Here is a 16,742-nt window from a genome sequence, read left to right as displayed (position 1 = left end):
CTGATTTTAGTCCGGTTATCACAAAGCCCCGGGTTTGAAAGCACCTTCGGCCTGGCCAGAAAAGCCATCCCTTTACTCCACGCCCGCCCGGAGGGATAATGGCGAAATCAACTCAAAGAGCTCCCGAGGTCCCCGCATAAAGAGGGCTGTATGTTCCGAGAAAAGGCGTTATTAAAGAATAACGGAGTCCTAAACTTTCCCTCCGCAGTCTCGGAGCCCCGAGCAAGGGCTGAGCGCCGGGCGGCTCCCCGGAGGAGAGCGCGCCCCCGAGCCCAGGCCCCCATCACCGCCGGCCCGAAGTTAACCCAAAGCGCCCCCGAGAGTCGCGGGCCTCCGGCAGTCTGCAAAGTCCGATTCCCCCTCCACGCGCCCGCGGAAATGGGGGCGAGCCTCCCCACTGCACGACAGACCCCTCCCCCAACCGGCCGCAGGCCGCCTCCCGGCCCGGTCCGAGTTAATCCAGCCCGCACCCCGTCCCCGCCCGGAGCAGCTGGCTCGCCGCTTCAATGGCACCGGGCAGGGAGCGCGCGCACGCACTCTCCCCACACACAGAGCCTCCTGCCCGAGAAGTCCCGGGAGAGCCGGCCCGGTCCCACTCGTACAAAAGCGCACTCTCCCCCCCTCCCTCCCGCCGCCCGCTTCGCCTCGCCCCGGAAGGCGCGGGTGGGCACGGCGGCCACGAGCGAACGTCCCGAGCCCGGACGCCGGCACTTGGCGTCCCCTGCGGAGCCAGGCGCGGCCCCCGCCCGCGCTCCGGCCCTTGAGCGCCTCGTGCCCCCACCTCCGAGCCCTTCCCCTGGCCGCGGACTACCGGCCAAAGTCTCCGCGTGCCCCCCCCGCTCCCTCCCGCACGGTGCTCCGGGACTTCCGAGGGGGGCTGGGGAGAAAGGGGCTCGGGGTGCGCCACCTCGCCCGCTCCTCGCGGCCACTCACCTCGATCTCAAAGTCGGGCAGGCGGAACGCGGTGCGAAAGAGGGAGCAGAAGTGCGCGATGGCCGGGACTTCCCACCAGGAGCGGAGCTCGCCTAGCCCGGCCGCGCCGCCCTCCTCCGGGCACATCTCCCAGGCGCGGCGGTGGCGGCGGCGGCCCCGAACCCCAAGCGCGCCTCGGCGGCCCCACGCTGCCCGCGCACCGCTCGCCCGCCCGCCTCGGACTCCCGCCGCGGCGCAGCGCCTCAGCGCCTCAGCTTCTCAGGCGGGGGTGGCGGCGGCGGCGGCGGAGGCTGTTACTCCCGCTGCTGCCGCCGCTCGGCGAGTGCATGAGCTGAGGGCGGGCGACCCGGGCGGGGGGCGGCGGCTCGGGGGCCCGAGTTACTGAGGCGTCTGCTGCTCGGGCTGCCGACGGGGTCCGCGCGCGCGCCCCATCCTGCGGCTGCGGCTACGGCCGCCCCCAGTACCATACAATATAATCATCTCACCGCTGGGGAAAACAGATGGGGCTGGGGGGGCGGGGGGAGGGGGCTGAACAGAGGGCCTGGGGGAGGGGCCGCCCACGAGGAGGGGGCGGGGCTGCCCTCACCACAACAACAACCCCCGCCCCCGCTCCCCACCCCCAGTCCGGACAGCTGCAATCGGAAGAGAGGGGGAGGGGAGAGGGAACTGAGCGCCCCGAGAAAGAAGAGGAGTGTGGCTTGAAGGGAGCGAAGTACCCCCCAATCAACTGCCATGGGACTCACTCCGCTTTCCAGGTGTTTGGGACTGAAGAGTTTACTGACTTGGACCAATGAGGACAATAAGGGTCTCTCCCACCCCCCACTTGGCCTTAGTGGTCGCGTCCTTTTAAAGGGCCCGCTGGGTGGTGCTTTCGGTAGGGGCTAGATCCCGAAACACGCACGTGTGAGAGTTCAGTTATTATTGGTGCTGAGAGTAGCCCCGGAGAACCAGTGGGTTGTGGCCCCCAGAAATGTGAGGCCTGGCGAGATAAAGTGATTTCCACCTGTTCTCAAGCATTTTTATTCCATCCAAGAACGGTGTTCCAAGGAGCTCTAAAGTGGCTCTTCTCTCCAAGGAAAGAAGGTGGTGGGGCTGGTTAAGCTGGAACCAAGTAGGATGGAGGCTGGAGCGCGGCGGGAAGGGTGGGGTAGGGGGAGGCACCAATCAGCAGCCTTGCGCGAAGAGCGACACCCCCATCCACCCACCCCAGGGAATGGACACGTGTGACCGCCCCAGAGAAGACGGGCTCGGAGCCCTGCAACTGCCCTGGCTGCAGAAAAGCTGCCTGGAAGAGTGCGCACAATGTAGTTAGAAAGCTGGGGGGATGGGAAACGAGAGATGGTCTGAGGAGTGTACTCTGGGAGGGGTGGAGATCTGCACGCCCAGGCTGAGGGAATGTGCTCTGGGAGAGGAGTGTTGAGGTGTGTGCTTTAGAAATACTAAATTCAGTAGTACGTTACAATTCTGCTAAGTCCGAAGGAAGAATAAAACACCTCAAAACCAGACCAGAAGTGTGGAAAAACGACAGTGAATGCCCAGAGACTTGTATTGGTCATTGCAGTCAACGTTTTTAGTCCTGGGTACTTCTCAATCTCTGAGGGCCTTAGCCGGGTTCTGTATCTGCCTCTGGTTAGGAAACACTACCCCTGACGCTTCCCCTAAAGTACTCAAGTACTTACTGAGTGACAGGCACAGTTATAAAGTGTCCAGTGGCTAAATCAAAGATCCTCTTGTACCCTGAGCAGTGCAAAATCTGGAGAAAAATGATGAGCGGATTTATGTGATAGATTTTGGAGTGGGCTGTCTGGAACCCCCCCCCCCACACACACACTTTATTCTGGTCATTTTAATAACCTGTTGTGTTTTCATAAAGCAGCATTTAAGGAAAAACAAAAACCAAATTCTTAAAGTATATTTAAATGTATCTTTCATGAGTCAAAATACTCCTAACACTGGCTCCCCCACTGCCCCCTCCTGGCTTGGAAACGGCCCCAAAGTTATGCAGTTTTATTCTTTATTACCTGGAACTATTTAGTGATTTGAAATTCATCCTCCAATTCTACCACATGCTTTCTTTCATCTTTGACAAAAATTAACATATATCTAAATGCTCCCAAAGAGCAAAGGCTCCAGTTTTGTGTGTTTATAAAACACAGCTCTTCCGTAGATATCCTATTAATAGATGAGATGTGAAAGGGGTGACAAGCCACTGTGGAATTAATCACATAAACTGAATTAGCTGTTTTCAGGACTTTCTCTTCCTGTGTTTCCTCATTTCCTCACAGGTCAGTTTGACTTTTCCCACTTTTCCTTCTCTCTTTTTTAAAACAGCTACCGTCTTCGTGTTCGTTTCTAATCCATTATATCCTGACTGTTCTTTCCCCAGTTTCTCTTTCCTAGTTCGCCCTCTTGTCTTCTCATTTTTGCCCGTATCTTTCATCATTATTTAACCTTTTTTTACCTTGCCTCTCAATTGTCCCTGCCAGCCAGCCAAGTAATAATAGTACCTAGAACGTGAACAGCACCAGGAAGCAGAAAGGTGAGAAGATGTGGTTACTCCAATATGTTTGAGTACTGGTTACAACACCCCCCCACCTTCCCCCACCCCCCGCCCCTTAGCTTGAAGGCTACTCTATTGTCCTCTTCCCTCCCCCACACCACTGGCCAGTCCTGTTAATCAACAAAACTGTCCTGGAACTGAAGGTGCCCCCTGGTGGTGGTTAGAGAGTCGTCTATCTCTCTGAGCACCTTTTCCTCCTTCTGCGTTATTTCCCCCTGCAACGCCTTTTTTCCTTCCGAGGATCGGGTCTCAGAGTTCATATGGATCGGCACACCGACTTCAGACCTCTCTCTTCCTCCCTCCCTCCCTCCATCCCTCCCTCCCTTTTCTTTAACACCTTTGGGCGCCTGGGTGGCTCAGTCCTTAAGTGTCTGCCTTCAGCTGTAGTAGTGATCCCAGGACCCTGGGATTGAGCCCCGTTTGGGATTCCCTGCTCAGCGGGAAGCCTGCTTCTCCCTATCCCACTCCACTGCTTGTGTTGTGTCTCTCTATGTAAAAAAAAATAAATCTTTAAAAATAATAAGACCTGTTTCTTTCTGTCTTTCTCTAACTCTAGCTGTGTGTCTGTAGTTTTTTGCTTCGTTCCTCCCCTCGCTGTGCTCTCCCCCTACCCCAGCTTTCACCAACAGTCTGAAACCAGTTCTGGCCCCAGAGCTAAGGAGTCATAGTATGTCTCTGGTCTGGCTCAAAGTGTGGCCTCAGAGTTCCCTGAATTTGGACTCCAGATAGAGCCTCACATTTGGAGTTGATAGTCTGAGTCTTTGACCCTGTCTTGAATATTTGTCCCACCTTTCCCTTGGGACTTCACTAGTTCAGATTTATTTCTTGGACCCACTTTTGGCCTAATCTCCTGGAGTCTGGATTATGACCTCTGTACCTGTATGTTCGTCACTGGCCCTCCTTCATTTCTCCCTTAGTTTCAGAATGGTATCTCTATCTCTCTCCGGCTTTTTCCAGCTTGGCCCATTCTTTCACCCCTGAAACACTGTTTGTATCGGCTTCCTTAAAAATACATACAGCTCAAACTCTTTTTACCTTTCTCTCTCCTGCCTGTTTTCCATTTGTGAGCCTTGCCCTTAGCCTCAGATTACCTTGAAAGTGCCAAGAAGTAATTCTCTTTCATATTCGCCATAGCCTTCAGTTCCATATCCTCTCCTAATTAAATGTTTTCCATTTTAAAAACCCCACAATAATTAGTTTGGCTAATCTGTTTTGCTAATTCATTCATGCTGCAAAAAATATTTGTTTTTCTCTTTGTAATTATGCATTAATTTCAGTTCTGGTGGAATTTTTATTGATTCCTGGAGGATCATCTGAGAAACTATCCTCTGTTTTATAACACTGCTTCTTTGGGAAATACATTGCAAGTTCCAAATGATCAGCTAAAAACATTTATTTGAACCTTGGAAGAGATGTGACAAATAAAAGTGTGTCTTCTCCCATAACCACAGATAACCAGGACTAGAATCCAGATCTTCTAATTAGTCATCTAGTTTTCTCTCTACTAGGTCACACTGCTGGAATTGCTCTTTCTTTTCTTTTTGCCTAACCAACTTGACCTGGATCCTTCTTGTTTCAGTCCCAGAGTCCCAGACCAAGTACCTCACAAATCCTCATACACCCTCACATACAACCTTCCTTTCCCATTAGCCGCCTTCCGTAAAGTACCGATTCCCAAAGAGGGCTGTGAGTCAGGCATATTTTAAAATTTTAGACATTGTAGAAGGTAAATTCCATTAGTAGTCAAGAAATAAGGGTTCTCTCTTAGAAAAGTCTTAATCTCAGGGCGCCTGGGTTTCTTGGTTGGTTAAGCGTCTGCCTTCAGCTCAGGTCATGATCTCAGGGCACATCTGGCTCCCTGTGCCTGGGATGGAGTCCTGCTCAGTAGGGAGCCTGCTTCTTCTCCCTCTCCCTCTGCTGTTCCCCCTGCTTTTGCTCTCTGGCATTCTCTGTTAAATAAATAAATAAAATCTTTTTAAAAAGAAAGGAAAAGTCTCTTAATCTCTCTGTATTTCATCTGTGAGACTAAGGGCTTGAGCTAAATGGTCTCTTAAGTTCTGTGGCTTTGCCTTTAAAATAGAATCAAATTAATTTTCTTAAAATTTAAATTCAATCATAGCACTTACTTGCTCAAAATTCAGTGAGTCTCCTTTGAGCATGAGCGTTCCAATTCTGATAGATTCTTATTCAAGACCTGCCACAGTTTGGCTTCAATCTGCCTTCCCAGTCTGCTATTCCCACCCTCACCCCATCCAACTAATGACTTCTCCTGCCAAACTGGTTCACTCACCCACCCGGACTTGCTTGCCTCCTCCTTTTTGGTCATGCCTTTTCAGTTGCCTGGAAAGACTTACAACTCAACCTCTCAGATCATGACCCACTCAAAACGTACTTCCTGGGGTACCTGGTGGCTCAGTTGTTTGAGCGGCTGGCTGCCTTTGGCTTGGGTCATGATCCCAGGGTCCTGGGATGGATCCTAGGATGGAATCCCACATTGGGCTCCCAGTTGGGTGCCAGCTTCTCCCTCGCCCATCGCCCCTCCCCCCTGCTCATGCACGCATGTGCTCGCTCTCTCTCAAATAAATAAAATCTTTTTAAAAAATAAAATAAAAATAGGGATGTCTGGGTGGCTCAGTCGATTGAGCATCTGTCTTCAGCTCAGGTCATGATCTCCAGGTTTTGGGATTGAGCCCTTGTATTGAGCCCCTGCATCGGGCTCCTTGCTCAGTGGGGAGACTGCTTCTCCCTCTGCCTGCTGCTCCCCCTCCTTGTGCTCTCTCTCTGACAAATAAATAAAATCTTAAAATAAAATAAAATAAAATAAAAGCCTGTTGTGAATTCGTTTTTTTCCCTTCATTTCTTCCTTTGCCTTTCTGCTTTCTCCTCCTGGAACTCATTGACTTAGCATTAAAGATTATGTTTTTCTCAATGCACATCTCAGTCCAGCCTCTCTCCTGAGTTCCAGTGTCATTTCCCCAAATGTCAATTGAATGCTTCCCATTACCTTAAACTCAACATGTTGAAAGAAAGGAAAATAACAACAGCTAGCTCAGCATTTTTCTATCCACCTCATACACCTTTACTGGTTTTCTAATTCTTTTAATGGAAGAACTGTATTCCCAGACTCCTGGGTTCACTTTTTTTTCCATGACACTTTTCTTCTCCCTTTTTTCTATCTAATAATCACTTTCTTATTGGTTCTTCTTTCATGATGTTTCTTGGATCCCTTTTCCTTTTGATAACCTCAGTTTCTATCCTAAGCCAGGTCCTATTCATCTCATTTTTTTAGAGGCTTCCTGGTTTTCTTTTGTCTAGTTCCCCCTGACTCACTTTATCTTGACCAGTATAGTCAGATTTATCTTCTTAAAACAGTGTTTCAAATAGCAACAGTGTGAAGAAAGTGAATTTAATTTTAGTAATGTAGTTTCTTAAACCCAGTATATCCAAAATATTATAATTTCAAGATGTAATCGGTACAAAATATATCAATGAAATATTTTACATTCATTTTTTTTCATACCAAGTCTTTGAAATCTGGTATGTACTTTACACTTAAATACGCATCTCAGTCAGGATTAGCCGTATTTCAGTTCTCAATCTGCCACATGTGGCTAGTGGCTATTGTATTGGGCCTTACGGATCTATAGTAACCAGAATGATCAGTACTCACTCCGACCCTCTAAATTGTTGGTTCTTGGCCTCTCCAAACTCCTCCTCTCTGTATAGACCCTGGCCTACTGCAGTGTAGTTTCTTCCAACTTACCTCTTTCATGAATGCTTCATTTCACTGAGTAAATCTCAGCTCTTCCACAGGGAACGGCCCACAGGGCATCTTTATTTCTGTCCTCCACCTGCTCCCTTAGAGCAGTCTACAGATAATTGATCATAAATGAAGGTTTGTGAAATTAATGTATTGTGTATTACTAATAAGTTTGTAGAAAACATTGCTCTCTCTACATGTATTTTTTTAATTTTTAAAAGATTTTATTTATTTATTTGACAGAGAGAGAAATCACAAGTAGGCAGAGAGGCAGGCAGAGAGAGAGGAGGAAGCAGGCTCCCTGCAGAGCAAAAAGCCCAATGAGGGGCTCAATCCCAGGACCCTGAGATCATGACCTGAGCTGAAGGCAGAGGCTTAACCCACCAAGCCACACAGGCACCCCTCTCTACATGTATTTTTTTCTTATCATAAAAGTCTGACAGAACAAAGATTATAATTTTTAAAGTGTCAGTATGCTTGCTATTACTATAGAGTCTAGTTAACCACCTAGTTTTAAGATTACTTTTAAGCCTTTCACATAAACCTAATTTTGTAGTTCCACTTCATTTCTCCACTTCTGGTGATTTCTTTAATATTTGAGATTGTTTTTCCCAGTCCTAATTTTTCCCTTTCACTGTATCAGGCTTTTGGTTTCTGACTATTTTCATAATATTATCAAGTTTATTTTATGTGGCAACAAGTTAAATACTATACAAATGAAACCGCACGGGAGTGTGTTCACATTTTCCACTCCAGGCTAGGAACATTGCCCTGGGATATAAGGCACACATGAGCAGTAAATGAACAAACGGCAAGTTATAAAGGGATTAAACAAAATTGCCCTTGATCATGTCAGTGATGCTACCATGACTTATCTTTATGTTTCCTTCCTCTCTTGACAGCCTTCCAGGTCTGTCCCAACTCTCCTTCCTAGCTGTCATGGAACCTGTGGTTCCAGCCCTCGATTACCTTTGTCCTCCTTGGGAAGCTTGTCAGTGTTGGATATCCTGTAAAGCAGGTTTCAGAAGTGAGGCATGGGGGGAGGGGGTCCAAAAGGATAGGCAACTGGTTGGGACAAAAGATGACAGAGACAACAAGAGATAATTTATTGAGAGAGAATGTTTGTATTTTTAAAAATGTGTTGAGGGGCACCTGGGTGGCTCAGTGGGTTAAAGCCTCTGCCTTCAGCTCAAGTCATGATCCCAGGGTCCTGGGATCGAGCCCCTCATCGGGCTCTCTGCTCAGCAGGGAGCCTGCTTCCCCCTCTCTCTCCGCCTGCCTCTGCCTACTTGTGATCTCTGTCTGTCAAATAAATAAATAAAATCTTAAAAAATAATAAAACCTTTCTTCTTAAAAAAAATGTGTTGAGATAGGAGGCAAAGTCATTGTAAAGATTCACTGTGGATAGAGAATCAGGGTGAGAAATTCTTGAACTAACCAGCGCTTGTCATGATGAGCTCCAGGTGATGTGTGGAAGTGTTGAATCACTGAATCGTACACCTGAAACTAGTATTACACTGTATGTTAACTAACTGGAATTTAAATAAAAACTGAAAAAAGAAAAAGAAATTCTTTGGCTAACCATAGTGGGCTCTGTATAAAGGTCTCCCTCCCACTCACCCACTTTTCCCAGCAATTTCTCTCAGCATTTCCCTGGTTAATTACCCTCCCTAAAGCCCAGACTGAAGTGGAAACACACTCAGAGTAACCTGGTCCTCCTTTGTACCTGTCCACACCTTTCTTCAAAGCTCCTTAGGATGGAGACTCTCTCGTTACTGTGAACTGTGAGGCCCGCAGCGTCCATGTCCTTCCACAGCACCTGTAATAAGAGCTACAAGGCTGGCTGCCTGGACCAGGGCTATGTGAAGACTGGTAATTTGTTATTGCCATGAAACTGAGGTGTCAGGCTTGAAACCCCCCCTGACCCTAGTTGAGAAAGGCTGCTGGCACTCTCAGAGGTGCAGCCCTGAGCATGGAGGCTGTGACTCCCAGGTGCATTGCTTCTGTCTGCTCCGGCTGAAACCAGCTTGAACCAGAGCTGGGGCTAGCAAATACTATTGTAATGCCACATGCAGCGTTAAAGGACATGATTACAAATGTTAGTCCTTTCTACCACCAACTCCCTCTTTGATTCAGGACTCAGAACATCATCAGATTTTATCACCTACTAAAGAACTCCTAATTCAATTCTAGAAACTGTATCTAAGAATCAGCTCTCTTGCTACCTCTGGTTGCTTAGTCCATGTTTATGCTGTTTGGTTCCAAAATTCCTCTCTGAATTCCTGGAGTGTCCATCCCTGGCCTATCTTATTGTGGCATCTCCCCTTGTTCTTGACACCAGGTCAAATAGCTTTGTAGCATCTCAATTCTCAGTGCCATTCAGAGGCTGGTGAATCTTAATGAGTTCTTCTCTTAATCTCTTTTCAAAGGGACTACAATCCTTAATTTCTTTAACTTTCTTTTTAATTATTTTAGCTCCTTGTATCATTCCTTTGGCCTCAAACCGTCCTTACTCAGTTTAAAGGTCACGTTATTTTGGTTGACAAAGTGCCCAGGGTTGTGTACAATCTGGCTTCAAACTCCTTAGCGGGGCCAGACTTGTCTCTCCAGTTTGATTCATTCAATATAGAAATATACATTTAGGTAGAAAACTCAGTTTCTGTCTTTAAGGGATCTCCAATGCAATTGACAGGATTATCCATGCTGTACAGACTGTAAGTATACTATATAATGTTAAAGTCATAAAGGGGTGTAAGAAAGAATACAATAAATACATTTGGCTCCTTTTAGAGGGGAGTTCAGAGAAGAAAATATTTAGTGTGAGGGTTTGGGGAGGCTTCAGGAGGAAGATGGATCTTGAACTAAAACACAGTTGGCCATCTTCATTCAGAACTTGAAATCTTGAGTGAAATTCTATTGAATTCAAAACCAATTTAAAAAGCAATTAAGTTAGAATAATTTTTTAACTTAAAGTGATATTTAGTAGAGAAAGTGGTATAGTGTAAAGGCAACAGCAGTGTTTTAGGATTCAAAAGACCTGGGATTCTGGTTATAACTTTAGTACCTGTCATCTATGTGAGCCTGGGTATCACATTGCATTTTCTCAAATAATAAATAATAATAGCACACAGCCCCACTCCATTTACCTCCATGATTGATATGTGGAGCAAAGGAGATAATTACATAAATTATAAACAGCCATATACATACAAAGAATTACTGATTTCATTATTTTTAAACCACTCAGTTCAAAAGTATTTTTATTTTATTTTATTTATTTATTTGACAGACAGAGATCACAAGTAAGCAAAGAGGCAGGCAGAGAGAGAGAGATGGAAGCAAGCTCCCTGCTGAGCAGAGAGCCTGATGTGGGGCTTGATCCCAGGACTCTGGGATCATGACCTGAGCGGAAGGCAGAGGCTTTAACCCACTGAGCCACCCAGGCGCCCCTCAGTTCAAAAGTATTATATTTCCGTAAAAACCTGAACTTTTTGCTTCTTCTGGACAGGTCCCAGGTGAGTTATTTTCTCTGTTGATTTATATTCCACACCCATATATTTAAGATGGAGGAGGGAAGGAGTATAAAATATGTATTTTACATTTGAACAAACATAATCTTTTTGAAGATGGGAGCTATGTCCTCACTGGGAACTGTCATTAGCACCAAGTATCTATTTTATTGTTTCATTGGTTTCATTGATTTGATTGTTAAATATCAATTAAAGCTGTAAAGTTGGGCTTGGAAAATAAAATAAGCTGAGAGGTCTTCCATAATAGCAGTGAAAGGTCCCTCTGGTAGAGTATGCCTTAACCTTTTAGCTTAATTCATACAGAATTTTTTGAGCACCAATCAACTTTAACAAAAAAATGCAAAGTAGAAGGGCAAATGTGCTTCAGGTGCCATCACTGTAGAAGCCATATATGTCCTTGATTTCTTGGTATCAATATATACATATATATATTTTAAATTTTATTTTTAACTAATCTCTACACCCAACGTGGGGCTCAAACCTACAACCCCGAGATCGAGTTGCATGCTCTACTGACTGACATGGCCGGGTGCCCCAATATGAGTTTTTTTAAAAGCAGAACATGAACGGGCAGCTGGCTGGCACAGTCAGAAGAGCATGTAATTCTTGGGGCACCAGAGAGGTTTAGTGGGTTAAGCATCTGCCTTCCGCTCAGGTCATGATCTCGGGGTCCTGGGATCCCTGCTCAGAGGGGAGTCTACTTCTCCCTTTCCCTCTGCCCCCCTGGCCCACTTGTGCTCATGTGTGCTCATTCTCTCTCACTCTCTCTGTCAAATAAGTAAATAAATAATAAAATATTTAAAATAAATACATCTTTAAAAAAGAAAAAAAAGAGGCTGTAACTCTTGATCTTGGGGTTGTAAGTTCAAGTCCCATGTTGGGTATAAGAGATTACTTAAATTAAAAAAAAAAAAGGACTCTAGAAAATAAATAATAAAAGCCGAACATGGAAATTAACTTTCCTTGCTTATTATCTTTATTTTTGAACTTAGAACAAAGAGCAAACATTTTTTATAGTCTAGAGTAACTTTCAATAACTACAGTAAACACTATTTTATTACAATATAAGATCAGATTACTACTTGTTTAAGCTAACCTCATTCTTTTATCAAGAAAAAACCCCAAAGTTTCTACATTTCATGAATAAAAATGTGAGATTAACATTGTTTTCTAATTTGATTGCTCCAGGCACTCATTCAATAAATATTTATTGAGCAGCTACTATGCTCTAAGCATTGTTATAAGAGTTGAGGATCTAGAAATTCTTGTGAACTTCACATCTATTATGTTTATGGAATCATTTTTAAAGTTAATCAAGCCTCCTTCATCACCTCCTACCTCATTCAACAACAACTGAAACAGCCTGTAAGGTTGTTGCCCGTGTATAGCTGAAAATGTCAAAGGGGTGGCACTGTGAGAAGCAGGGAAACCTGTTGGTGAACAAGGAAAACTATGGGAGCACCTTGTGATAACTGCAGGTGTTACTGCATGATTTGGTTATGATTAAGCTGTTAGGTTTAATCATACCGAAGAACAAGACATTCCTGGTAATAGTGCAGAAGCTGGCTCTAATTCTGTCCTATACCACTTGAATATTAGCTAATATGATGGCCTCAAAAAACATCATGGTATGTCCCTGCCAGACTAAACTACAGGAGTTAACAAGCTTCTTAATTAATATAGAAAAGACAAATCTCTAGACACAATACTTAATGCTAAGGCTAGGAACTCTGAAAAGTTCTCTAACAGTTCTATCTCCCAAATTAGTACTCTGGCCTTTAGAGCACATATCGTGTGCCCATTGGAAACCCAACTTCCAATCAAGCTTTTAACTAAAGGCTGGATGGTGAGCCATAAAAAATAAATTGATATCATCAATTCATTTGCAGGGGTACAAGTGCCTGTGCCTTAAAATCCATAACATGTGGCAACAAGTCCTATTTCTTTTTCTTTCTTTTTTTTTTAAATTTTTAAAAATTTATTTATCAGAGAGAGAGAGAGAGCAAGCAGAGGAAGAGGGAGAAACGGACTCCCTGCTGAGCAGGGAATCTGACGTGGGGCTTAAATCCAGGACCCCGAAATTGTGACCTGACCCAAAGGCAGATGCTTAACTGAGGCACCCCAGGGAGTCATATTTCTTGTTGGCAATCTTGACTGAGGCCAAAATCGAGGTGAAAGAACCATTGATGGCTAATGGGGGGGGGGTTGCTGGTGGGATGCTTAGTATTGGTCAGTAGTGGTAGATGAGTGAAAGATCATATAATAAATGAAAAAAACATTAATATCACTCTAGGTTAGGACCAAGCCCAGTGGCTGAGCAAGTGAAAAAGGCCTGCACACCGACTGAACATTTCTTGCCCTTTCATGGGGAAAGAAAAGACTTGGGCCCAGGATCTCCATGTCTGTCATTCTATTTCCTTCACACACAAGAGTTCTTTAATTCTAACAAATAGAAAGAAACCTGTACCAATTGCTCACTTGAAGCCTCTCCTGATATCTGGCATTGATGTAAATGAGCCTCAGGTTGCAAGTAACAGAAACTTAAGCACTGAATGAGCAGTTGCCCTCTGCTGTGCTCCCTGTAGGAGCTCCCTAACAATGGAAACTATATGGCTCCCTAACTATGGGAGCTATAAACATAATACTCTAGGATGCTAGCTTACTTTCTTCCCCATTGGCTGGCTTTCTTTCTTTCTCTTAAGATTTTTATTTATTTGACAGAGAGAATGCACAAGCAGGTGAAGTGGCAGGCAGAGGGAGAAGCAGGCTCCCCACTGATGCGGGGCTCATGGTGATCATGATCAGAGCAGAAGACAGATGCCACCCACCGAGCCACCCAGGCCCCACCCCCATTGGCTTTCCCATCCAGTTAACTCTATTTGAGATAAAAGGGTGATTCCCAGCTGCTAGTTACTCTACCAACCCAAGTGAGATATGAAATATCCAGCTGTGTCCTTTCAGGTCTTCCCAGCTCATCATCTGAATAAAGACTCTGCCGGGACCATTACTGAGGAGCCAAGGAGAACAGAATCAAATAAGCCTGATATGGGTATAAAGAGTACAAATGAGCTTCTAGATATGCTTATGCATAATAAGGACAGGATATGAAAAGAATAAAGTGGAAAGAAAAAATGGTATACATTTAATCATTGAACTTAAGGTATTGGTAAGATTATGACAAAATGGAGCCCTGGAGGGAACACAGGTTCGAAGTGCAATAGTGGTTTCATGGTCCAGACATGCCCTATAGGCTCTCCGGATTAGCCTACCCACCCCCCGCCCCAGGAGTGCTGTCAGACTTTGCCTGATCACTTCCTACTTACAGAGATGGGGGGGAGGCGGTCACTACATCATCTGCCAGACGATTCCAGTTTTTATCAATTCTAGTTACTCAAAAAAGTGAAATCTACCTCTCTGTAGATTTTACTCGATGATTCTTAATTCAGGAGCAAGATAAAAATATATTACTCTCTCTTCTACTTAAGAGAAGGCTCTAGTCATTGTCACTCTAGGACTTCTCTTTCCCCCAAATAAATACTCCCAGTTCATGTAGTCAGTATTTATTTGTTCATTTATTTAGAGCAGGACTCAGATCTGGATTGTTCATTATTGTATTCCTAGCACCTAGAGCAGTGCCCTAGTGTAGTAAAGCCAAACCAAAACAAAACCAAAAATCATTTACAGAGAGCCTTTCCTTGCCATGCATGGTGTTTGGCTCCAGATTTAGATTTATGAAGTTCAATAAACCAGGGTCTGTGCACTTTGGCAGTTAAAGTCTAGAGAGGAAGGCAAACAAATAAATCAAGTATTACAGGTTTAAGTGTAGGCCCAGTGTAGTATGGAGCACACACAAAGGATATCCAAACTAAAGTGGGGCACCAGAGAATTCTTCCTGGACAAGAAGATCCCTCAGTGAAGATTGAAGGATAGAGTGCCACTTGGATGGGTGAGGAGATGGGGAAGCAGAGAGACGCAGTGGCCAAGTAGCTCAGCTGGAGTGAAGTGAAGCATTTTGGTAGGTTGTGGTAGGAGGATAGAGATGGAACCTGGGCTTTCAGTGCTAAGTTCAGAGTTGAAGCCTTCTGCTAAAACATTTGGAGAAGCTATCGAAAGATCTTAAGCAAGAGAGTGACATAAGTTGATTTTTATATTTAGACCATTAACAAATCATGGCTTGAGGAAGCAAAGGGAGACTGAAGTCAAGAAGGGAGACTGAAGTCAAGAAGACAGACTGAAGTCACAAATGCTGAATTCAGCAATTCAGGCCAAGAGGAATGAGATCCTACGTAAAGCAGTAGAACAACTGGAGTACAGGGACAACAGGGATAATACTGCAGAGTTAGAATCTGTAGGCTTTGGTGACTGATGTGTGTGGTGCTTGAGAAACAGGTGTCCTAGAAGACTTCAGTAGCTGAGCAAGGGTGACATGACTGCTGAAAGGAGGAACGTCTGTTTTGAGAGAAATTGGCATGAGCAGGTTTATGTATAGTAACCTTGAGGCGCTGGGGGCATTCATGGGTGGACATCCAGCAGGAGGCTTCATGGACAAGACCAGCAGAGAGGTCTTGGTAGGGATATAGCTGAGGGGGCCATCAGCGTGAGGACAAGATTTTGGTGTGGTTTCCCTGAGGGGGCAAACGAAGGGAGAAGAGCAGAGGGCTTTTCTTACTCCTTACTCACGTGATGTGGATTGGAGACTTCTTAAAGTTCCCTGAAAGCTCTTTACCAAGGTTCTTCCTGGAATAGTACATAACAAACAAACAAATCCATAAGTGAGTTCCCTAATGCATGTATAAATTGTTGCTCTCCCTGATCTGTTAAGCGTGTTTATATGATGACAACCAAGCTGACATTAGCTTTTTGGTGGCTTGTCACATCATCAGTTCACACTGAGCTAATGGACAACTGAAACCTCCAGGTTTTTAAATACATTCTCAGGCCAAGGGCTCCTCCGACTGTTTTCCTGTAATTAATTTTTAGAACCTGATTACGCAATTTTACATTGACCTACTGGAAGATGACCTCCTCACCCTGCATTAAACAGGCCTCTTTCTGCTGTCAAAATAAAGGCACCTCATGTTAATATCATGTAGAGAATGTAAAGAAGTTTCAGAAAAATTTTAAAAATTTTTAATTGACATATAGTTGACATACAATATTATATTAGTTTCAGGTGTGTAACAAAGTGATTTGACATTTATATACATTACGAAATGCTCACCACAGTAAGTATAGTCACCATCTTTCACCATACAAAGTTATTACAGTATCATTGACTATATTCCCTGCACCGTACTTTTAGAAAAGCAATTTAAAACAGGACCTAGAGAAAAAAGTTAATGAGATTATGTTGCAGTGTTGTTGCTGGAGAAAAAAAAATTGTCATGTGTGCTAATTGGCTTTGCCAAAAAGAGTTATGATTTTCAGTCTCATCTGGGTCCTGATGATGCTTAGGATCCTTTCCTGAGTCCCCGGTTAACCTTTCCTGGTCCTCTAACAGCTGTTCTAACCTGTTCCCATTCGCCTGGTGATCCTAATCCAAGCCTGGTCTGGCTCTCTATGTCACTGTCAGCAGATGCCCTCATCCACCACTCAGAAAAGAGAGGCATCAATGACCACCTCCCTGACTTCTCCGCTGACCTTGAATCATCTTCTGTTCCTCCTTCCCCTTCTCCTCTGTGCTGAGTCCATCCTTCTCACAGTCTTCGTGGCATGGATCTGATCCTGTCCCTTACTCTGAGGCCTGGAAATGGGAGAGCTCAGTTACAGAAGGTAACATTCACAGAAGGGGGGAGTATATAAAAATGTCAATAGTGATTTTTTTTCCCCACTGGGAACTGGAGTGTTCTGTGATTTTTAAATACACAAATGTATTTTTTTCCACTTTAAAATTAATATATGATGGTATGTAAATTGTCTGAATAAAAGTTGTTTTTTTTTTTTAAAGTAATAATATGTG

The 16,742-nt window shown here is 44.8% G+C and overlaps 1 protein-coding gene across 3 annotated transcripts in view; it reads right to left on the bottom strand.

The window, feature by feature from the left end:
- CECR2 (CECR2 histone acetyl-lysine reader) overlaps window positions 1-1,431 on the bottom strand; it is a 175,280-nt gene extending 173,849 nt beyond the window's left edge. For all 3 annotated transcript variants that reach the window (XM_080812081.1, XM_080812082.1, XM_080812083.1), the window contains exon 1: window positions 934-1,431. In XM_080812081.1, coding sequence (XP_080668207.1) covers window positions 934-1,059 — 126 coding nt within the window. In that variant the 5' untranslated portion in view covers window positions 1,060-1,431. The remainder of the gene's footprint in view (window positions 1-933) is intronic.
- Between the last annotated feature and the right edge of the window lie 15,311 nt (window positions 1,432-16,742).

Source organism: Martes martes (assembly GCF_963455335.1).
Source record: "Martes martes genome assembly, chromosome: 8".
Classification (NCBI taxonomy): Eukaryota; Metazoa; Chordata; class Mammalia; order Carnivora; family Mustelidae; genus Martes; species Martes martes.
The sequence above is the reverse complement of the archived record's forward strand: the minus strand, read 5'-3'. Positions and strand labels throughout refer to the sequence as shown.